Source organism: Pogonomyrmex barbatus, unplaced genomic scaffold (genome assembly GCF_055798465.1).
Source record: "Pogonomyrmex barbatus isolate J1 unplaced genomic scaffold, ASM5579846v1 scaffold5, whole genome shotgun sequence".
NCBI lineage: Eukaryota > Metazoa > Arthropoda > Insecta > Hymenoptera > Formicidae > Pogonomyrmex > Pogonomyrmex barbatus.
This window is the reverse complement of record NW_028297149.1, coordinates 10,215,363-10,239,553: the sequence shown is the minus strand read 5'-3', so window position 1 is coordinate 10,239,553 and position 24,191 is coordinate 10,215,363. Positions and strand designations below refer to the sequence as shown.

The 24,191-nt window shown below is 27.5% G+C and overlaps 4 protein-coding genes across 14 annotated transcripts in view; 2 read left to right on the top strand and 2 right to left on the bottom strand.

Moving 5' to 3' along the window:
- The window catches only part of mus81 (mus81 structure-specific endonuclease subunit), a 41,797-nt gene that overhangs the window by 11,351 nt on the left and 6,255 nt on the right, over window positions 1-24,191 (bottom strand). The window contains exon 7 of one of the 7 annotated variants that reach the window (XM_089081875.1): window positions 14,874-15,348. The exons of 5 other annotated variants lie outside the window; for them this stretch is intronic. Coding sequence is in view for 1 of the 2 variants with exons in the window: in XM_089081871.1 (XP_088937997.1) it covers window positions 24,043-24,092 (50 nt within the window). In the remaining variant the exon portion in view is untranslated. Of the gene's footprint in view, window positions 1-14,873; window positions 15,349-23,873; window positions 24,093-24,191 lie in introns of those variants that run through there. One more of the 7 variants, XM_089081871.1, reaches the window with a different exon arrangement.
- LOC105427501 (odorant receptor 49b-like) lies at window positions 39-3,240 on the top strand. Its single transcript, XM_011639260.3, has 9 exons — window positions 39-194; window positions 1,012-1,128; window positions 1,229-1,346; window positions 1,565-1,838; window positions 1,937-2,059; window positions 2,175-2,265; window positions 2,472-2,611; window positions 2,968-3,100; window positions 3,190-3,240. Exons 1-9 carry the CDS (start codon window positions 45-47, stop codon window positions 3,238-3,240), a joined length of 1,197 nt encoding a protein of 398 aa, XP_011637562.3. The 5' UTR covers window positions 39-44.
- LOC105423106 (structure-specific endonuclease subunit MUS81-like) lies at window positions 2,570-24,015 on the bottom strand. Of its 5 annotated transcripts, none has more exons than XM_089081906.1 (6): window positions 23,875-24,015; window positions 23,300-23,663; window positions 18,591-18,704; window positions 18,326-18,523; window positions 15,341-15,515; window positions 10,941-13,916 (listed from the first exon to the last, which is right to left on the bottom strand). In XM_089081906.1, exons 4-5 carry the CDS (start codon window positions 18,507-18,509, stop codon window positions 15,385-15,387), a joined length of 315 nt encoding a protein of 104 aa, XP_088938032.1. In that variant the 5' UTR covers window positions 18,510-18,523; window positions 18,591-18,704; window positions 23,300-23,663; window positions 23,875-24,015; the 3' UTR covers window positions 10,941-13,916; window positions 15,341-15,384. The 5 variants fall into 5 exon arrangements, with proteins under 5 accessions (XP_088938035.1, XP_088938032.1, XP_088938033.1 ...); XM_089081908.1 differs by lacking the exon at window positions 10,941-13,916 and adding an exon at window positions 16,264-16,328 and having other exon boundaries at window positions 14,874-15,515; XM_089081909.1 differs by lacking the exons at window positions 10,941-13,916; window positions 15,341-15,515 and adding an exon at window positions 2,570-2,607.
- LOC105427500 (uncharacterized) lies at window positions 4,885-8,236 on the top strand. Its single transcript, XM_089081901.1, has 4 exons — window positions 4,885-5,753; window positions 5,882-6,004; window positions 6,183-6,273; window positions 6,752-8,236. Exons 1-4 carry the CDS (start codon window positions 5,491-5,493, stop codon window positions 6,893-6,895), a joined length of 621 nt encoding a protein of 206 aa, XP_088938027.1. The 5' UTR covers window positions 4,885-5,490; the 3' UTR covers window positions 6,896-8,236.

Sequence of the window (24,191 nt, the reverse complement as noted above, 5' to 3'; positions counted from 1 at the left end):
ACAGAGAATTGCTGATATAGCTTGCCATATTACTATTACGAAAAATGATCAAGAAAGATATCTGGCAAAGGCAATACTATATTCTCAAATTATATTTAACTATCTCGGGAACGTGGCCATATCATGGACTTTATGGCAGATACATTCGCTTTGTGTTAATATTTACACTCTCCTTTACCATTTTAATACCCCAGGTATATATAATGAAAAATGTGCATTTACCGGCAAAAAATATGCTACAACGTATTTATTGCACTGCAAAATATATATTGATTATTATAATTTTTAACTCTCTTTAAACAATCCGAATCTTAATGTGTTTGTTAATATGTTTGTTAACGACGAAGTTACAGCATAATAAAATATATTTATAATAACGTGATGCATTTTCAAACTCTTAACAAATATTTTTGTTTTTAATACAAAATATAAGAAGATAAGAAGAATTAGATAAGAAGAATTAAAATCTAATGTAATTATAAAATATATACAAATTGAATTAATTGACACTTTAAATATAAAGAAGAAACAATTGTTGATTCAGGAAGATGTAATTTTTTAGTTTTAGTAAATTGTTTGAAAATTTATGATAATAGGAATACGAATACAATTCTGAACATAGCAGAAACTACAATTTAAATCATTGACTGACATTTTCAGTTTATAGATAAAAAAAATTTGTTTCCAATCAAAAAGAATTTTCTACATATATTTGACATCAATACTTAAATCTAGAAAATTGTATTATTTTAAAAATTTCGAGATTGTATTATGTTTTAAATTGTATTATATATAACTGTTTACGCAATTTTTAAATATATACATTATTTATTGTAATATTAAAGAGACAAAGAGAAATAGAAAATAAATATAGATAAATAAGATTTTTATGTATTTTATTATAAGAAATTTGATTGCGCAAAATTATAAATAAATAGACATATAACTTTGTAAATTCAAAAAACTTGATTAATTTCATGATTATATTTCACATTATTGATTTCAATACAGTTACTTTATTTTCTTGCCTTTCTAAATCTTGATAATGTATTCGAATGTTTACCAACGATAATGATCGGCACAGTATTCAGCTTTAAAATACTAACGATAATGTTAAACAGTGAAAAAGTAAGTGTGATGTATTTCAATGTTGCGTTAACTTTTGACATTTATATGAAAAAAATCTTAGCATAATAAAAAATTTACGCACTTACGTACTTGTTCACAGGTCAAAATTTGTTTGAATACAATAAAAGAAGATTGGTTGTTACTAAATACAAGTATAGAAAAAGATATTCTACAGCGGCATACTAAGTTTGGACAATATATTGCGACATTTTACGCAGGTATGTATAACTATAAAAAAAAAAAAAAAAAATTCCTATGAACACAAGTGTAAGTATCCATATCATCTGTGAAAAGAAGCATTTTTATGTTTATGCACTTGCAAATAATCGTGAAAACATCACATCTTATTTCAACAAAAAGATTTCTCTTCTCATTTCACGCATGTGGATAAATATATATAGCTAAAGTATCTTGTCACATACACTGTTTTTCCTAGTTTTCATGCATATGACGACATGTCTTTTCGTGCTGAAGCCAGTCATGCTGACCCTGTTAGCAGAGGATGTTTTAAATGTAACAGAATCCACTATACCATTCGCGTCGAGGCTGCCCTTTCACGTGGAATATGGCAAACGACTCAATCAGTACGTGTATCCAATAGCAGTGCATTGTTACGCAGCTATACTTGCTCACGCTTTCGCCACAATTGCAATTGACAGCTTGTACTATACCCTAATTCAACATGCTTGCGGAATGTTCTCAGCTATTGGGTAAAAATGATACACTTTGATGAAAGATAATAATACCGATTACAAAGTGACGAAAAGACGATTTGCGAAAAGCATTGAGATTTCTGGTGACATTACAGATACGTGTTGGAGAACATTGGTAAAAATAGCGACAACAATTTTGATTTGATGCCGGACAAAATGAAAGATGATAATTATATTAAAGTCTTAAATTGTTTACGTAGACATCTCCATGTAATAGAGTATGTATGAAGACATTAATCATTATTTAACAATAGTTATTCATTTTCATTCATTTCTGCATTAATGCTGAATTTTTCATATCAGTTATAATGATTTAGTGTGATTATTTCCCAGGTTTGCGGAACATATTGAATCTATGTATACAAAGATATTTTTGCTTAATCTTAACTTCAATATGATTGGTGGCAGTTTAGCCGGGATACAAGTACGCATCAATTTTGCTTCATGTGTCAAAGGATATTTTTGGAACAACTAAAAATTTTTATTATCGAATTTACAACAATAAACAGAAATTTGAGAATAATGATACTATTTTTAGTCATCGTACGAAATTTCAACGATCAATTAATATTAATGTAGTAATTCAAAAAATATAAAGAGCTTTCAAAGATAATTAAGTGTGCGTTTTAGGTATTGATGAATTTAGACAAGAATATGAATGACATCGCTGGGCCTATTACAGTCTATATTGCACAATTTATTCATTTGTTTCTTCATTTCTGGCAAGCTCAATTTCTGTTGGACTACAGCGTCCTTCCGTATGAATCTATGTAAAAATACAAATTTTAATAAGTTTATATTAAATATATTATCCCCATAACCTAATTTTTAAGTTTCCTATTTTTTCCTTTTTTCTAAATTTTTAAAATATTTTATCTTATTATTTATAATTGCTATTAATAATCGCGCGCTTATAATTGTAGTTTTTAATATTATTACAATATTTTTACAACGTAATATATACGAGACAAATTAAAAGATAAATTTTAAAATTTCTTATATTTAAAAATAGATAGATAGAATAGATAGGATAAAAATCTAGTATAAAGTACTACGGTACATATACTTGCTAAATTTATTATTAATCTATTAATTTTATTAATTTAATTTTATTTCGAAATAATAGATGCAGGGCGAATTGGTATTATACTTCGACAAGATGTCAGAAACTTCTTCTTCTGATTATGAACAGAACGGTATCGCCGTGCAAAATAACCGCTGGTAAAATAATGGTTTTGTCCATCGAAAGCTTTGCCGTAGTAAGTATAAATAAATTATAAAATATTGTTTTGAATCTTTATCGTCGCATTTATTGCTATTTATCAAAAAAATTTTTTATTTTTTCAAGGTTGTGAAGGCTTCTCTATCTTATCTCACCGTATTTCGATCGCTCCAATGATAATATCTAAGCATTCTCTGTAAAACATTTGAGAAAATACATTTTTTTAATGCAATAAAAATACAATCTAATGTAACGAGCACTATTCTTCAGTTCCATAGCACTTTCGATGTATTATACTTGCTCCTATTTTAAATTTATTCATTTAATACATTCACTGCTGTAGAAAAGATTAAACTAATAATGCTTAGCCTAACAAATTCACATGAATATCGGTGAAAAGTAAATTTTATGATTTTTAATTACCTGCTGATATTATTATAATTTATCGTCGAAAACTTTTTATGTGACTTTTTATGTGACTATAAATATTCATATACATATTTTCATTAAATCACTGTTAAAGACTAAAATTCACATCTCATTGATAGCACGTCATTATGTATATATTATGTGTCAATGTTGGAGTTTACAGAAATTTTTCTAAAAAATTAAATTATCATTATATTCACATTATTCGTTACCTTTATCATTTACTTCTTCGAATTGTTGATAAAGTGTAAGGTTCTGTTTGATCAAGAAATAAACCATCAGATGTATTCGCTAAGAGTACTATTTGAGACTATTTCGCCTAACACATATATACGTAATATACGGAATATAAAGGTAAAAGGGGATGTTCTCTTCAGAGAGAAATGGTATATGTGACCAGCTTTAAAAGTGTAAACAGAGAAAGGCTGAATACATAGACAGTAAATTCGCACGCTTATTTCTCAGTAATTACGATGATGTTGCAAAACACACAGAGAATAGAAGGAATAGGTAAGTAAGCTTCTGTAATTTGTCAAATATCGAACGTTTACGTAGAGCCGTTGATACAGTTCACAATCTTAAACTATTTCGAAGAATGGACGGCAAGAAGAGCATTTGGCGAAGTCGATACTACATTGTTCTTAGATTATACCTGATAATTTCAGGAACATGGCCGTATCACAAACTTCGCGACAGATGTGTTCGCTTTGTGCCATTATTTATATTTTGCTTTAGTATTTTGATACCCCAGGTATATATGTGTGTGTGTGTGTGTGTGTGTGTGTGTGTGTATATATATATATATATAAACAAAATTGCTTTAATATACTGATTAACTTTAATAATAATTATAAGTTAGAAACAAAATATATATATATGTGTGTATAGCTATTTAAATTTTGGAAACAATTAATTATTTTTTTATGATTCTATTTTATATAATTAATTCCAATACAGTTACTTTACTTAACTCACCCAATAACTCTCGATGACATATTCGAGTCTTTGCCATCGATATTCATCAGCATAGTCCTCAGTTTTAAAGTAATTACAATGATATTAAATAATGAAAAAGTAAGTGATGGGTGTTCGATGTTAACTTTAAATCTATCTATGAAGGAATATTGTGTAATAAAAAAACAAACGCGTATATTCTCTTATAGATAAAGATTTGTCTTAATACGATAAAAGAGGACTGGTTGTCACTAAATACAGATATAGAAAAGGCTATTCTGCAACGGCATGCTGAATATGGACAGCACCTAACGACGTTTTACATAGGTATATTCATTTTAGAATCATAAAAACATCAACTTTTTGGACAAACATATGTACGTAAGTGTATATCAGATCTCCTACGATTTTATGAAGCTCCGTCATAGGACCTTCAAATTACATAAAAAGAACATTTTTTCATAGAATCTTTTAAAAATCTTAACACATTTACTGATGCAAAGAAGAACTAATGGCAAAGCGTTCAGTTCTTTCAGCTTCATGGAATAAAAGAAGAGGGACGCCTAAATATTTGATATGATTTTAAAAATAATGCGCGAAGTAATGCAACTTTTGCGAAGCATCGCGATATAATTACTCGAATATTTTCGTGTTCCATCTCAATAAAACATAAAGAGAACAGAATTTGATTGGCGTGTAAAAAAACTCATCCGAAAGTACTAGATTAAATTCTCAAGTTACTCTATTAAAAAAAAATGCAGATTAATTTTGATCGCCGTTTAGTTATTATTTTCTTTATATAAAATATATTGAATCTTTCGATATGAAAATAACTTTGTTTATAGTGTGCATAGATTTACCCATTATATGCATAATACCATAAATACTAAACATATCACTGACTGAAATCAATCCACCTGATGGATTATAAACAGTGAATGTGTTAAAATGTATTTATTGCAATAAATTGGTCTTTTTGCTTCAAATATAGATAAATACGGACCAAGACGTTCTCATATCTTATTTTTTTTAGTGTATGCTCATATGACGGCATGCCTTTTTGTACTTAAGCCAGTCATGTTAACTGTGATGGTTGATGATACCATTAACGTCACAAAATCCTCTATATCATTTGCATCAAAATTACCTTATCGCGTGGAGTATGGCCAGAAGTTCAATCAGTACATATATCCGATAACGGTGCATTGTTATGGGGCCGTGATAGCTCACATGTTCACCGTAATCGTGGTGGATGGCTTTTATTGTACTTTGATTCAGCACGCTTGTGGGATGTTTTCAATTATTGGGTATGAATGATTTACTTTGATTACAAAACGACAACAATCGATCTCTAAATGGTAATCGATTGTTTCGATGATTTATTATTAAAAAATACGGTTTGTTAGAAATGTCTGCATTATTAGCGGCATTGCAGATACGTGTTGGAAAACATCGGGAAAAATGCTGGTGTCACTTTTGATTCAAAATCGGACAAAAGAAAAGATGATAATTACAAGAGAGTTTTGCAATGTTTACGCAAACATCTTCATGTGATTGAGTTCGTATCAAGAATTTGCATATTATATATATATATATATATATATATATATATATATATAATTATATATATTTATATATATATTTTCCTCAATAATCCCCTTTTTATACAATCCCCTTTTTACCGTTGAGATATCGAATTTTTCGTATTAATATGAACCATTATGAACATTTTTCAGATTTGCGGAACAAATTGAGTCTCTTTACACCAAGATATTTTTAGTTAATCTTAATATGAATATGATTGGCGGTAGTATAGCTGGCATACAAGTACGTATCAATTTTTTTTTTGTATAGTATAACAGTTACTTTTGCAGGAAACAAGAAATTTTGTCATATTGATAACAAAAAATAAAAATTTGAAAAAATTTATTACAATCATAGATCATAGGTTGCATTAATCAGCGGATGAGATCTTAATTTCGAATAATTATCCTTCACTGAATTATGTGTATAAATTCAAGGAAGATGCTTATATCGTGTCGTTAAATTACAAACTGCAACATAGCTCGTTCAAAGCTATACCTAGATTCCTCGCGTTTTTAATAAATCGATAATTCAATATATATCACATTGATAATATCAATTTCAAAATTGATTATTCCCCACTCAACGAAATTCTTATTGCAAAAAATAAAAAAAAGTTATTACTAGTTATTTTGAGTAACCGCAAATGAAATTTTAACAATCGGTTAAGTTAATATGATAATCGAAAGAAATTTGAAAAAATTTTGAAATTGCATTTTAGGTATTAATGAATTTAGACAAAACCGCGAATGACGTCATTGGACCTATTACTATTTATGTTGCACAACTTATTCATATGTTTCTTCATTTCTGGCAAGCTCAGTTTCTATTGGATTACAGCGTCCTTCCGTATGACTCTATGTAAGAATGCAAATTTATCGAATCATTATCATTGCAGTCTAATTATCACCTTTTCCTAATTTTTTTTCAAACACATCAAGGGAATTTTGAATCAAAATATTTGATTTTCTTAGTATAGCGAATTATTTACAGTTGCAATAAATAGTCGCTCGCTTAAAATCACACTTTTTCTAATGTTGTTGTAGTTTCTTTATATGTTATCATAGATCTATAAACAGCGACTATATCTTCATGCAGTAGCTGAATTTAGCGGTAAAAGGAGGAAATGTAGATAATATACTTTCGTATATCACTCTTCGAATATATTCAACTTAAATGTATGAACTAAATGTACTTAAACATATTTTTTATCAAGTAATGAATTTATTAGAAATCCGAAAAATTAAGCTAATTTAAATTTTACTCTTATTTTATTTATTATCTATTATATAAATATAAAATATATATATATATATATCACATTGATAATATCATGTGTCATCAGTACACGCTTTGCCTTTGGATCTAATACCAGAATTTATAAAAAGCTATATTAATTTCCGTGGAAATAGTATCTCACGTTCTCACATTGTAATTGTTAGTTATTCTGATTATAATATTAGACTTACAGGCAAAGCATATATAACAAAACAAATAATAGAAGATTTTGTTTTCAATGCTCCTGCTGATCAAGAATTTTTATGATGTGTTTTCTCACTTCTGACATTATCAAGATAACTATAATAAGTCAGCAACTACAGATCGTTTCTGACATCACTATTGGTTTGTTGCTGCCATCTGCCTTAATGACGTCGAAAGCGAGAAAATGTGATGAAAATTTTTACAAAATTCATTGATATAGAAATGTTTTTTAATAACATTTGCAATCGATAAGAATAATCGTGTAAAATATATCGGAAATTCTTTTTTCTTCGGCTATCTAGAATTGTGACTTTGTTCTTGATTAGATTCGATTTATTTCTACATGATTATTTATTACCAAAGCAAAAAATGAGCATTTTATATATCTAACAAATCTATCCTAATTGGAAACATTATTTTATTAAAAAATATTTCTATTTTAATGTTCTTTGCAAAAATGTTTATCATGTGTTTTCTCGTTTCTGTTATACATTATTTAATTCGAAATGCAATAAATCAACAGAAGCGTTTAATAACAAGATGAAAACTAAAATATAAACACAAATGTTTGCTAGATTAATCATTAATCACCTTAAATATAATTTACTTTGAGTAATAGCTGCAGAGCAAATTGGTATTACACTTCGAGTAGATGTCGTAAACTTCTCCTCCTTATAATGAATAGAACGAATTCACCGTGCAGAATAACCGCTGGGAAATTAATGATTATGTCCATAGAAAGCTTTGCAACAGTAAGTCTAAAATTACTATATTCTGACTGCCTTCGCATTATACATTTTCCAAAGAAAATTTTTTTATTTCTTAAAGGTTGTGAAAACTTCTCTGTCTTATCTCACTATGTTTCGATCCTTCCAGCGATAGTTTGGCGCATCTATGCATTCACTCAAAAATGAACCGCCTCATATGATAAAATACTATCTTTAGTCCAATAAAAAATGCTGCAATCTGTTGTACATAAGTGACACTTTTTTTAATTCCACGACACTTCGATGCGTTATTTCACTGGACTGATATTTCAGAGAACTTAATTATTTAAAACAGACGAAGTACAAAACGATATTAAAAATTATTTGTAAATTCTAGAATCTACACTTCACTTAATAGCACATTAGTATTTACATTATATATCAATTTTACTTAAATTCAATGTACTATTTCCATAAATATCGAAATTTGTAGAAACTAGCCTATGTTAATTTCCATGAAAATAGTATTTCATGTTTTCACATGTTGTAATTGTTCATTAATTTTACTATTTCGAAAGGAATGTACAGTTCTGTCATTCCAAGACCAACGTCCATGATTTTTTTTTGCTTGAAAAATTAAGTCGCGTAATGCATATGCTATTAATGCTAAAAGAATAAGAGATGCTATTAAGAAATAGCTAATTTCTTAATAGCTAATTTTTTTCCGTATTAAAGAGAAAACCTAAGAGACCAATTTCGACGTTAAAAGATTAAAAAGAAAAGAACTGAACACACAGGTAGCAAATCACATGAACATTAAATTTTCCTCAAATGCAATTACGACGTTATTACGAGGATAAAAGAAACAGGGAATAAAAGGAATCGGTAAGTTGCTACTATAATTCTCAAAGATGAATGACAAAGCCATTTAGCATGAACGTTATTATAATTTGCTTAGAATACAATATCTCTCCTCTCTCTCTCTCTCTCTCTCTCTCTCTCTCTCTCTCTCTCTCTCTCTCTCTCTCTCTCACCTATGAGAGATGAAGTGACTAAATAATATTGTATATATAATAAATATTGTATATATATATATATATATATATATATGTGTATGTGTGTGAATAATTTCATATTTTATAAAAAATTTGATTCTTTAATAAACAAATTATAGCGAATTCCTTTTTTTTTTTTTTTTTTTGGTAAATGTAAGTTTCATATACATTCCCCCATTATTCCCACATAAGAAAAATGTCGCAAGTTAAAAATATAAAACTGTTCAAGAGACGAAAAAATACATATTTTAAATTGAAATTAATTATTTACGGCAATTAAAGATGAGTTAACTTAAAGGCGAACACAAATTGTTTATTACAAGTTCTTTAGAAATAATGTATTAATTTTATTAATTTTATTAATTTTATTAATTTTATAATGTTATATATTCTAAAACTATTCCTCTTTTGATTAATATTATATTTCTTAGATATTTTTCCTATTTTCTTTTTACGAAAAGTATTTGAATTCAATTTATATCATTTTTTCTAATTCAAAACTAATGTATTTAAAATCAAATTCATATATAGTGTGAAACATAAAAAAATTTTGACTTATGATACTTTTCTTGCGGAAGTGCAATATATATAAAATTATATAATAATAAATAAAAAAGAAAAGAGAAAACAAATATATAAAACACATTTCCGTATAATTTAAGAATGTAGTGGTCTATTTAGTATATAAAAATTACATATAATTTAATTAAATTTACATGTAATTTTGAAATCCTGAAGATTAATTTCTAATACACGTTACTAATTTCAATAGACAATTTACCTAATTAATTTATGAGTCTCTATAATATATTCGAATGTATGCCATCGATATTCGTCGGCATAATAATCAGCATAAAACTAATGATATTGATGTTAAATAGTGAAAAAGTAAGTGATAGATTTTTCGTATTGCGTTGGTTTTTAACTTTTGTATGAAGAAATGTTAGTGTAAGAAATATACGAGCATTTATTTATAGATAAAGAGCTGTCTTAACAAAATAGAAAACGACTGGCTATCATTAAATACAGATATAGAAAAGGCTATTCTGCAACAGCATGCTAAATTCGGACAACATGTATCTATGTTTTATACAGGTATGTATATTGTAAAATTGCAGAACCTTACGTAAACTTTTTGGTACGTGTGTACGTGGTATTCTATATCATATATTTTCTATGAACCTTATATAGTTTCTCATTACCTGACAAAATTAAATAAGAAACATGCCTATGGCGAAAAGAAATCAGTCCTCCTGATTTCATATATACAGACGAATAACCCAAACATCTTACTACATATATTTTTATCCTAGCTTTCATGTTTACGATGGGATTTCTTTACTGTCTCAAATCACTCTTTGTGATTCTATTAGAAGAGGATACTTCAAATGCGACAGAATCCATACCATTTGCAGTAAAGCTGCCTTGTCATGTGGAATTTGGCGAAAGAATCAATCAATACGAATTTCTGATAGCGATACATAATTACGCGGTATTCGCTCATATGTTGGCTATAACTACAGGCAACAGTTTGTATTACATCTTAATACATCATGCTTGTGGAATGTTTGCGGTTATAGGGTAAAAGCAATTTCCCTATTTATAGAAAGATAACGTGTTGTTTTTGAATGACAATTTTTTTCAATCACTCTTACTAACACGAACATTTAATGTGTCAAAACTTGTTTATTTCTGATGATATTACAGACATGTACTGCAAAACATTGATAAAGATGATGACATTAATTTTTATTTGAATCTGCACAAGACAAAAGATAAAAATTATAGAAAAGCCTTACACTGCTTACGTAAACATTTGCAATTGATAGAGTGTGTATGAAAAAAAATAATAATATTTATATGATTTTTGTCCTTAATATATTGATATTTTGATATTTCTATAAGCCATTCATATATTAATATTTTGGTATTTCGTATAAAACTTTACTTCGTGTTACCATTTTACAGATTTGCGGAACACATTGAATTTATATATACGAAAATATTTCTGGTCATTGTTAACATAAATATGTTCATTGGCAGTTTATGCGGTGTGCAAGTATGTAATTTAATTTCATATTGTGAATATTTTTCGAAAGATTGAGGATTTTCATAGTATTAATCAGAATAGATAAAATTAAAAAAAGTAATATCCTCTTTCATAATCATTTTTAGTGATGGCGACATGAAATTTCAGCAAAAATAGTACGATTGCTATAAAGAATATTGAAAAATCATTCAAACTAATCAAATATTTTTAGATTTTGATGAATTTAAAAAAAGAAGATAAGAGTATAGATGACATTATGGGACCTATTGCCATGTATTCCGGACAATTTTTTCATTTATTTCTTATTGCTTGGCAAGCTTAGTTTTTACTGGACTGTAGCTCCTAACAAACGAATCTGCGTAAGAATCTATGTAAATTTATTGGAGATACATTTGTAGTCTAATTTCTATATTTTTTTAATCTTTTTCCTTTTCTAAGCTATCGACAACAAAATGTTTAATTTTTTCTTGGTACATTACACATGATATTCCGCAAGACTTCTGCTATCGTAAAAAAATAAATGGGACCGAGATGAAGCAGAACATCCTATATAGCTATATACATTATATTGCTATACAAATAATCACATTTACAATTGCAATTCAGTTTTGCAATTTGTTTATGTGTAACGTGCACAAGACAAACTGCAAGATTAACTTTATAGCTTTTAGAATAGTAAGATAAGAATTTAATACAAATATTATAAATATTTGCCAAATTTATAATTAATTTTAATTTCTCTTAATTCGAATAACATAGTTCTAAGTCAAATTGGTATTACACTGCAAAAAGATGTCGGAAACTTCTTCTCCTGATTATAGCGAGAGGAAATTCACCGTGCAAAATAACTGCTGGTAAACTAACGATTATATCCCTCGAAAACTTCGCTGCAGCAAATATAATACTGTTTTATCATGTTTTCAATTTTTATTGTCAAATCATAAAAAAATCTAAGAAAATCTTTTATTTTTAAAGGTTGTAAAAGCTTCTGTATCTTATCTCACTATGTTCTATTCCCTCCAATGATATCATTGCATATGTGTATCTACTTGTAGTAAGTGATTTTCTATAATAAAAAATTGTATGAACTAAAACAAATCTCTTTAATAAATAAAAATAAAAATTCAATCTCTCCTACAGTAAGCATTTTCTTATATTTCTTCAGCAACCGTAATATTGCACTTCTACATTTATGTTTGCTTATTTAAGCTTCGTTCAAAATATAAATTTTAATGTTTAAAAAAATTTTATATATCAGGAGAAACAAATGATTTGTTTTAATTGTCGGTAATGAAGATATATAAAGAAGGATTGATAATTTCCGATACCATATGCTAATGTATACACGCAATTGATTATGTACAAAATAATTTGTAACGATTGTATATCGGTAATTGGTTATATAATTATATATAAACATTCAATGAGATAATTATGCTGTGATGTAAATTACTGATTTGAACAACCAATCCGTTCTAGAAAATATAAATGTTTAAATAAACAGTCGGGAATGAAAAGAAGCGATGACATCGAAAAATCGAAAAATTATTTGAGTCCTAATAATCTCAACATTAGTAGATGATATTCATATTTTGGTCAGATCCTATCAATTTCATTTGAATGTTTCATTCAACGTTTCGATGAATATTGAAGTTTATAGAACCTAAGTTGTTAAATTACATAGATCTAGTATCTTATATGTTTCTGAATTTGTTATTTCCTTTCCGAATTGATATTAGAGAACTTAAAGTAAGAATGTAAGTTACACATACACATTACAGAACTTGTAGAAACTCACATGTTCAATTTACAAGTAGTATTTCACATATTCACATCGTTTGTTATTTTTCATTTCGGAAGAAATATATAGTTCTCTCTTTTTAAGAACATTCTCTAAGAGCTTTGCTCGACACTAATTCACATAGGACTGTAACACAGAAACTAATTCACATAGGACTGTAACACAGAAAAACTCAAGCAGTAAAACTTAACTTAATTGACCAATCATATCCGATTATTCTTCTTATGGTTGAGGAACCATAGGAACCGTCTATGATAGATCGCTTTTCTTACTTATATTTTATTGATCAAATTTTCTATGTGCCATGGCTTAATACACTATTATTGCAAAAGAGATCTCTTATTCTTATTTCCCGTATTAATCTAGAGAAACAAAAGAACAATTTTGTTATTGAAAGATGTATAGAGGACTTGAATATACGAAGTATTGAATAAATCGTGCATTTATTTTACAAGTGGAATTACGTGACTGTTACGGAATAGAGGATAAAAGGAATCGATAAGTAACTTCCGCAATTTGTCGAATGTCGAACGTTTACGTGGTATCGCTGAGATATTACCTTGAGTATATTACCTTGATATCCTCGAAGATGAAGGGCAAAAATGCTATTTTGCATAATAAGTATTATAATGTTCTCAGATTATACTTGAAGATCTCAGGAATATGGCCATATCATAAACTTTGCGACAGATGTGTTCGTTTTGTGCTGGTGTTTACATTCTGCTTTGGTATTCTGATACCTCAGGTATATGCATTGAAAAACTTGCATTCGTCAGAAAAGGAATCTGCCACTGTATTATTTTTTCATTGAATGAACTAATCTCTGATCTATTAATCCATTAAATGCTAGATAATTTCACATGCTTTTTCTGTTTTAAATCCCTCTAACTCATCCTATTTAAAATTATTTGATCGCGATTGGTGTTTAAAGCTAGAAAGAATTGAATACTACTTCTCGTAGTACATTCATACTATTTGCTTATAAAAAAATAATAGTTATAACCGGACACAATGTGTGAATAATTTTACATAATGAAGATTGAATTGTTCTTGACTTAAATGAAAAAAAAAAAATATAGTTAATATTTCTGCAGTGTAATAAACAAATTGTAGCAAATCCTTTTTTTTGGTAAGTTCACGTTTTATATATGTATATCGTATCTCCATAAAAAAGTGACACATATCAGAAATATAAAATTGTTAAGGAAAAAAAATTGTATATTTTAATTTAAAATTAATTAATTATGATAAAATAAAATTAATTATTATGATAGTATGATAGTATGGTAGTATTAAATATTATGGTAATATTAAGTCAACTTGGTACCAATGAAAAATTGATTCAATTATTTCAAATTTTCTTTGTGCCAAAGGAAATTTTTGATTAGTGAGTCGAGAACTATAATATGTTAAAGTTTCAACCAATTTCACAGAGAGTTCAAAACCCTTGGTTTTGTGGTCCTTTGAAATTATATGTAATTTAAATTTATATATAACTTTGAAAATCCTAAGAACGTATTATTAATTTTGTAATTTATCTTCATTCCAATACAGACACTTTATTTAATCGGTCCAATAAATCTCGATGATATATTCGAATGTGCACCATCAATAATTATCGGCATAATATTCAGCACAAAAATATTGATTTTGATGTTAAATAATAAGAAAGTACGTGACGATTTTTCAATGTTGTGTTAACTTTTAACATTTGTATAGAAATGTTAGTATAGTAAAACATACAAGGATTTATAGATAGATTTATTTATAGATAAAAATCTGTCTTAACACAATAGAAAAGGACTGGCAATCATTAAATACAGATATAGAGAAAGTTATTCTGCAACGACATGCTAAATACGGGCAATATTTGACTACGTTTTATGCAAGTATGTATATTATTAGAATCATAAAAGCTTATATTAATTTTTGGAATACATATATGTATGCACCATATCTTCCACGATCTCTCAAAATCGTTCTTAAATAATTCTTGAAAAAATTGAATAACAAATACTCATAAAAATCAATCTTCTTGTCTTATATACGTGAATAAACATATTTTATTAAAATATTTTATTATATATATTCTTTCCCCTAGTTTTTATGTTTACGACCGAGTGTCTTATCCTGCTTAAGCCAACCATATCGATTCTGACGAGGGACAATATTTTAAATGTAACAGAATCAGACACACCAATTATGCCAGACTTACCTTATCATCTGGAATATGGCAAAAGATTTAATCAATATGTGATTCTAATAACGATACATTGTTTTGGAGCTGTATTCGCTCATATGTTCGTCACAGTTGCAGTTGACAATTTGTTTTATACTCTGATACAACATGCTTGTGGAATCTTCTCGATTATAGGGTAAAAATGATTTTCCTAATTACAGAAAAATAACAGTATGTCGTTTTGAAATGACAAATTTCTTTGATTATTTCATTACTACTACAATTTTATTTGCTAAAGCTTATTTATTTCTAACGATATTGCAGATATATGTTGGAAAGTATTGGCAAAAATGCTGACATTAATTTTGATTCAAAGCCGAGCAAAGTAAAAGATGAAAATTACAATAAAGCCTTATACTGTTTACGTAAACATCTCCAAGTGATAGAGTATGTATAAAGAAATTATGATATATGATTTTTGCCTTTATATTCAAATATTTGACTTCTATAAATATATAATATAAAACTTTATTAATATAAAACTTTATTATACAAATATATAAGATTTCTTGTGTTATTATTTTATAGATTTGCGCAACTCATTGAGTCTATGTATACGAAAATATTTTTGGTTAATTTTAACTTGAACATGCTTCTTGGCAGTTTAATTGGTATACAAGTACGTATTAATTTTGGTTTCTTATGTTACAAATATTTTTGAGAAGATCAAGAATTTTTATTGTATCAATAAGCGTGTACAAAATTATAAAAATTATAATATTTCTGTTTTAATAATTATTTTTAATATTAATTTCACAAAATTTCAAAAAATAACACAATTGCCAATAGAAATATGACATGTTGAAAGTAGTCAAATGTGCTCTTTAGATTTTGATGAATTTAGACAAAGGCATAAGTAACGTCATTGGACCTGCTGCTATCTACATCGCACAACTTACTCATTTATTTCTTCTTTTTTGGCAAGCTCAATTTTTACTGGATTATAGTATCCTTCCGTATGAATCTATGTAAGAGGACAAGTTTATTAAAGACATTCGTAGGCTAATTCTATGTTTTTCTAATTTTTTTTAAGCTATTGAGAAATCAAAATGTTTTTCTCGGTGCATTATAAATAATAATTCTTCTATAATTGCAATTCAGTTCTGTAGTTTGTTTATGTATGTCATGTAAAAGACAAATTAAAATATAAATTTTATAGCTTTTATAAGATGGTAAGATAAGAATTTAATGCAAACATAAATATTTGCTACTTTTATAATTAATTTTAATTTCTTTTATTTCGAATAATATAGCTGTAGAGCAAATTGGTATTTTGCCTCAGAAAGATGTCAGAAAATTCTTCTCTTGATAATGAAGAGAACAAATTCACCGTGCAAAATAACCGCTGGCAAACTAGTGATTTTATCCATCGAAAGCTTCGGTGCAGTAAGTATAAATAACTATCTTATTATGTAATTTTTATTATCATAAATCTAAAAGAATTTTTTATTTTTTTAAAGGTTGTGAAAACTTCTGTATCTTATCTCACCATGTTTTATTCCCTTCGAAAGTAATTCAGCACATCTGTGCATTTTACTTGTAGTAAGCAATTTTCTTTATATAAAAGATAAAGTTATCCAAAACGAATTCCAGATCTTTATAATAAAATGAAAATTTTGTTTCTTATATATATATAAAACTTGTAATATAAGTTTCCTATGTTTCTTTATGTTTTTCGGCAATTTTGATATTGCATTTATTTCTATATTAATATTTGTTTGAGTTGTACATTCGTTCAAATTTCTTGGAAATGTTCAAAATGGAAATTTTGCGTCCTGGAATTTTGTATACTAAAAAAAAAAGAATGATAATTTTAGCATCAGAAAATAAATAATGATGTAAACTAAAAATTATTTGCAAATTCTAGAATCCCAACATTTCACTAATAGCACATTGATTTCGATATTTCGTCAATTTCACGAATCTAAATGTCGAAACTTATAGAAACAAAACTGTAAATTTATGTAGAATTATTAATCTCATATATTCCCTTATTTGCTTTTTACTTATTATTTATTTTCTTCAATCATTAAAAACGTATAGAGTTCTGTCTGTACAAAACAAAATCATTCAATATATCACATTTATTCTATATATTGTCATTAATACAGGAAATTTAAGGCCAATTAACTATTCAGGAAAATTAGAATAGATCTGAATAGAAAGCAATAATGGTCGAACAATTTAAGTGTCGTTTTAGTACGGAAGATCCTGAGCTCGACTCCCGGAAAAAGATTCCATCAATTTTCCTGTCTTTTAAAATTATACGGAATATAAAGTTAAAAGAAAATCCTTTTTCAAAAGATAATTATGTAAAATTATCTTAAAAAATGCAAACTGACAGGGTTGGAGAATCGCATGCTTATTCTTCGTAATTACAATGCTATTATCGAGTAGAAGATAAACAGAATAGGTAAATGAGTTTCTGCAAGTTGTCGGAAACATTCAGTGGAATCGCTGGTTCCCCGTAGTAGCAAAATGAGTAACACAGACAACTTTTATCGGTGTTACAAGATCTGTAAATTATTCATGATCATCTGCGAAGTATGGTCATATGACAGACTTTTCACCAGATATGTTACTTAACTATGTTATGTGAAGAAAATTATAAACAAATATATATGTATAACTTCTTAAAATTTTGATCAATTTCGTGATTGTATTTTACATTATTAATTAGAATACATATCGAATCGATGATACTTAATGGTGTGTTTGATCTTTGCTGTCATCAGTTACTGATATTAATCAATACTATATTATAATTGATAAAAATGAAGATGTATGGTAATAACAAAAGTAAAAAATACATACAATACATATAATAAGTAAATACATACAATAAAGTTTTATTAATGAGCAAGATGGATGTCAGGAGAATAATATAAGAAATATATAAATTGTGCATATTTATTAATTAATTCAACTCATTCAATGTGTAAAGTTGATAAACAGACTTACTGATGGCAGGTCGAAGACGCCCTTTCTTGTCGTCGACTTGAATGTTTGTCAATAATTGATCTCCATTTTTACCAGAATTTTCCAAAGCTGTGATCAAAATCTGCGGCGTGGCATAACGTTCTACAATCGCTATGGCTTTGTCTATGGACATGCCTTTCAATTGTAATAATTGACGAATAAACATTTCGCTTTAAATATCTAAACAGAAATATATCGATATATTCAAGTACTTTTTTATTTATAGTGGAAGATTCCCAATATGTACCCTCTGTTTAGAAGATGCTTTATTGAATTCTTTGAACTCCATAAGACGTACTGTTCTGCTTATGTTATCTATCTCAGTAAGATGTTCTTTCTTGCATCCAACAAGTTCTTTATCCTAAAATAAAGTTATCATTCAATATAGAGATATTAATATTTACGTATTCAATTATAATATTTATACATGCCTTGTAAATTCTGATTAAAATCTTTGTTATACATGATAAGTACGACATAGAATCTTTGTGATTTCTTGTATATTTTACAGTAAAACCATCTTGTACTAGACAATTCACAGAGACTTGCAACAATGATGGGAGTGGAATAGAAAATCGAGAATGCTTATCAATATTTTCTACTATATACATTAAATTTTCAATACCAGACTGCTTCAATCTAAACTATTGCTCGAAAAATTAAGTCGCGTAATGCGTATGCTATTAATGCTAAAAGAATAAGAGATGCTATTAAGAAATAGCTAATTTCTTAATAGCTAATTTTTTTCCGTATTAAAGAGAGAATCTAAGAGACCAATTTCGACATTAAAAGATTGAAAAGAAAAGAACACAGGTGGCAAATCACATGAACATTAAATTTTCCTCAAATGCAATTACGACGTTATTACGAGGATAAAAGAAACAAGAAATAAAAGGAATCGGTAAGTTGCTACTGTAATTCTCAAAGATGAATGACAAAGCCATTTGGCATGAACGTTATTATAATTTGCTTAGAATACAATATCTCTCCTCTCTCTCTCTCTCTCTCTCTCTCTCTCTCTCTCTCTCTCTCTCTCTCTCTCTCTCTCTCTCTCTCTCTCTCTCTCTCTCTCTCTCTCTCTCTCTCTCTCTCTCTCTCTCACCTATAAGAGATGAAATGACTAAACAATATTGTATATATAATAAATATTGTATATATATATATATATGTGAATAATTTCATATTTTATAAAAAATTTGATTCTTTAATGAACAAATTATAGCGAATTCCTTTTTTTTTTTTTTTTTTTGGTAAATGTAAGTTTCATATACATTCCCCCATTATTCCCACATAAGAAAAATGTCGCAAGTTAAAAATATAAAATTGTTCAAGAGACGAAAAAATACATATTTTAAATTGAAATTAATTATTTACGGCAATTAAAGTTGAGTTAACTTAAAGGCGAACACAAATTGTTTATTTCAAGTTCTCTAGAAGTAATGTATTAATTTTATTATAGTGTTATATATTCTAAAACTATTCCTCTTTTGATTAATATTATATTTCTTAGATATTTTTCCTATTTTCTTTTTACGAAAAGTATTTGAATTCAATTTATATCATTTTTTCTAATTCAAAACTAATGTATTTAAAATCAAATTCATATATAGTGTGAAACATAAAAAAATTTTGACTTATGATACTTTTCTTGCGGAAGTGCAATATATATAAAATTATATAATAATAAATAAAAAAGAAAAGAGAAAACAAATATATAAAACACATTTCCGTATAATTTAAGAATGTAGTGGTCTATTTAGTATATAAAAATTTAAATTACATATAATTTAATTAAATTTACATGTAATTTTGAAATCTTGAAGATTAATTTCTAATACACGTTATTAATTTCAATAGACAATTTACCTAATTAATTTCATGAATCTCTATAATATATTCGAATGTATGCCATCGATATTCGTCGGCATAATAATCAGCATAAAACTAATGATATTGATGTTAAATAGTGAAAAAGTAAGTGATAGATTTTTCGTATTGCGTTGGTTTTTAACTTTTGTATGAAGAAATGTTAGTGTAAGAAATATACGAGCATTTATTTATAGATAAAGAGCTGTCTTAACAAAATAGAAAACGACTGGCTATCATTAAATACAGATACAGAAAAGGCTATTCTGCAACAGCATGCTAAATTCGGACAACATGTATCTATGTTTTATACAGGTATGTATATTGTAAAATTACAGAACCTTACGTAAACTTTTTGGTACGTGTGCACGTGGTATTCTATATCATATATTTTCTATGAACCTTATATAGTTTCTCATTACCTGACAAAATTAAATAAGAAACATGCCTATGGCGAAAAGAAATCGGTCCTCCTGATTTCATATATACAGACGAATAACCCAAACATCTTACTACATATATTTTTATCCTTTCATGTTTACGATGGGATTTCTTTACTGTCTCAAATCACTCTTTGTGATTCTATTAGAAGAGGATACTTCAAATGCGACAGAATCCATACCATTTGCAGTAAAGCTGCCTTGTCATGTGGAATTTGGCGAAAGAATCAATCAATACGAATTTCTGATAGCGATACATAATTATGCGGTATTCGCTCATATGTTGGCTATAACTACAGGCAACAGTTTGTATTACATCTTAATACATCATGCTTGTGGAATGTTTGCGGTTATAGGGTAAAAGCAATTTCCCTATTTATAGAAAGATAACGTGTTGTTTTTGAATGACAATTTTTTTCAATCAGTCTTACTACGAACGTTTAATGTGTCAAAACTTGTTTATTTCTGATGATATTACAGACATGTACTGCAAAACATTGATAAAGATGATGACATTAATTTTGATTTGAATCTGCACAAGACAAAAGATAAAAATTATAGAAAAGTCTTACACTGCTTACGTAAACATTTGCAATTGGTAGAGTGTGTATGAAAAAAAATAATAATATTTATATGATTTTTGTCCTTAATATATTGATATTTTGATATTTCTATAAGCCATTCATATATTAATATTTTGGTATTTCGTATAAGACTTTACTTTGTGTTACCATTTTATAGATTTGCGGAACACATTAAATTTATATATACGAAAATATTTCTGGTCATTGTTAACATAAATATGTTCATTGGCAGTTTATGCGGTGTGCAAGTATGTAATTTAATTTCATATTGTGAATATTTTTCGAAAGATTGAGGATTTTCATAGTATTAATCAGAATAGATAAAATTAAAAAAAGTAATATCCTCTTTCATAATCATTTTTAGTGATGGCGACATGAAATTTCAGCAAAAATAGTACGATTGCTATAAAGAATATTGAAAAATCATTCAAACTAATCAAATATTTTTAGATTTTGATGAATTTAAAAAAAGAAGATAAGAGTATAGATGACATTATGGGACCTATTGCCATGTATTCCGGACAATTTTTTCATTTATTTCTTATTGCTTGGCAAGCTTAGTTTTTACTGGACTGTAGCTCCTAACAAACGAATCTGCGTAAGAATCTATGTAAATTTATTGGAGATACATTTGTAGTCTAATTTCTATATTTTTTTAATCTTTTTTCTTTTCTAAGCTATCGACAACAAAATGTTTAATTTTTTCTTGGTACATTATACATGATATTCCGCAAGACTTCTGCTATCGTAAAAAAATAAATGGGACCGAGATGAAGCAGAACATCCTATATAGCTATATACATTATATTGCTATACAAATAATCACATTTACAATTGCAATTCAGTTTTGCAATTTGTTTATGTGTAACGTGCACAAGACAAACTGCAAGATTAACTTTATAGCTTTTAGAATAGTATAGATAAGATAAGAATTTAATACAAATATTATAAATATTTGCCAAATTTATAATTAATTTTAATTTCTCTTAATTCGAATAATATAGTTCCAAGTCAAATTGGTATTACACTGCAAAAGGATGTCGGAAACTTCTTCTCCTGATTATAGCGAGAGGATATTCACCGTGCAAAATAACTGCTGATAAACTAATGATTATATCCCTCGAAAGCTTCGCTGCAGCAAATATAATACTGTTTTATCATGTTTTCAATTTTTATTGTCAAATCATAAAAAATCTAAGAAAATCTTTTATTTTTAAAGGTTGTAAAAGCTTCTGTATCTTATCTCACTATGTTCTATTCCCTCCAATGATATCATTGCATATGTGTATCTACTTGTAGTAAGCGATTTTCTATAATAAAAAATTGTATGAACTAAAACAAATCTCTTTAATAAATAAAAATAAAAATTCAATCTCTCCTACAATAAGCATTTTCTTATATTTCTTCAGCAATCGTAATATTGCACTTCTACATTTATGTTTGCTTATTTAAGCTTCGTTCAAAATATAAATGTTCAAAATATAAATTTTTAATGTTTAAAAAAATTTTATATATCAGGAGAAACAAATGATTTTGTTTTAATTATCGGAAATGAAGATATATAAAGAAGGATTGATAATTTCCGATACCATATGCTAATGTATACACGCAATTGATTATGTACAAAATAATTTGTAACGATTGTATATCGGTAATTGGTTATATAATTATATATAAACATTCAATGAGATAATTATGCTGTGATGTAAATTATTGATTTGAACAACCAATCCGTTCTAGAAAATATAAATGTTTAAATAAACAGTCGGGAATGAAAAGAAGCGATGACATCGAAAAATCGAAAAATTTTTTGAGTCCTAATAATCTCAACATTAGTAGATGCTATTCATATTTTGGTCAAATCCTATCAATTTCATTTGAATGTTTCATTCAACGTTTCGATGAATATCGAAGTTTATAGAACCTAAGTTGTATTAAATTACATAGACCTAATAGTATCTTATACGTTTCTAAATTTGTTATTATTCCTTTCCGAATTGATATTAGAGAACTTAAAATAAGAATGTAAGTTACACACACACATTACAGAACTTGTAGAAACTCACATGTTCAATTTACAAGTAGTATCTCACATATTCACATCGTTTGTTATTTTTCATTTCGGAAGAAATATATAGTTCTCTCTTTTTAAGAATATTCTCTAAGAACTTTGCTCGAAACTAATTCACATAGGACTATAACACAGAAACTAATTCACATAGGACTGTGTAACACAGAAAAACTCAAGCAGTAAAACTTAACTTAATTGACCAATCATATCCGATTATTCTTCTTATGATTGAGGAACCACAACCGTCTATGATAGATCGCTTTTCTTACTTATATTTTATTGATCAAATTTTCTATGTGCCATGGCTTAATATACTATTATTGCAAAAGAGATCTCTTATTTTTATTTCTCGTATTAATCTAGAGAAACAAAAGAACAATTTTGTTATTGAAAAATGTATAGAGGAGTTGAATATACGAAGTATTGAATAAATCGTGCATTTATTTTACAAGTGGAATTACGTGACTGTTACGGAATAGAGGATAAAAGGAATCGATAAGTAACTTCCGCAATTTGTCGAATGTCGAACGTTTACGTGGTATCGCTGAGATATTACCTTGAGTATATTACCTTGATATCCTCGAAGATGAAGGGCAAAAATGCTATTTTGCATAATAAGTATTATAATGTTCTCAGATTATACTTGAAGATCTCAGGAATATGGCCATATCATAAACTTTGCGACAGATGTGTTCGTTTTGTGCTGGTGTTTACATTCTGCTTTGGTATTCTGATACCTCAGGTATATGCATTGAAAAATTTGCATTCGTCAGGAAAGGAATCTGCCACTGTATTATTTTTTCATTGAACTAATCTCTGATCTATTAATCCTAATTAAATGCTAGATAATTTCACATGTTTTTTCTGTTTTAAATCCCTGTAACTCA

Bases quoted from the DNA above. Each gene is read 5' to 3' on its own strand.
- LOC105427501 (XM_011639260.3), top strand. From the start codon at position 45: ATGATCAAGAAAGATATCTGGCAAAGGCAATACTATATTCTCAAATTA. The intron at 195-1,011 runs GTATATATAATG...ATTTCAATACAG, and splicing joins TTACCATTTTAATACCCCAG to TTACTTTATTTTCTTGCCTT. The intron at 2,266-2,471 runs GTACGCATCAAT...TGTGCGTTTTAG, and splicing joins GCAGTTTAGCCGGGATACAA to GTATTGATGAATTTAGACAA.
- LOC105423106 (XM_089081906.1), bottom strand. From the start codon at position 18,509: ATGTTTATTCGTCAATTATTACAATTGAAAGGCATGTCCATAGACAAA. The intron at 15,516-18,325 runs GTAAGTCTGTTT...TTCTGTAATTAG, and splicing joins GCGTCTTCGACCTGCCATCA to GAAAATCATTTTTACCCTAT.
- LOC105427500 (XM_089081901.1), top strand. From the start codon at position 5,491: ATGACGGCATGCCTTTTTGTACTTAAGCCAGTCATGTTAACTGTGATG. The intron at 6,005-6,182 runs GTTCGTATCAAG...AACATTTTTCAG, and splicing joins AAACATCTTCATGTGATTGA to ATTTGCGGAACAAATTGAGT. The intron at 6,274-6,751 runs GTACGTATCAAT...ATTGCATTTTAG, and splicing joins GTAGTATAGCTGGCATACAA to GTATTAATGAATTTAGACAA.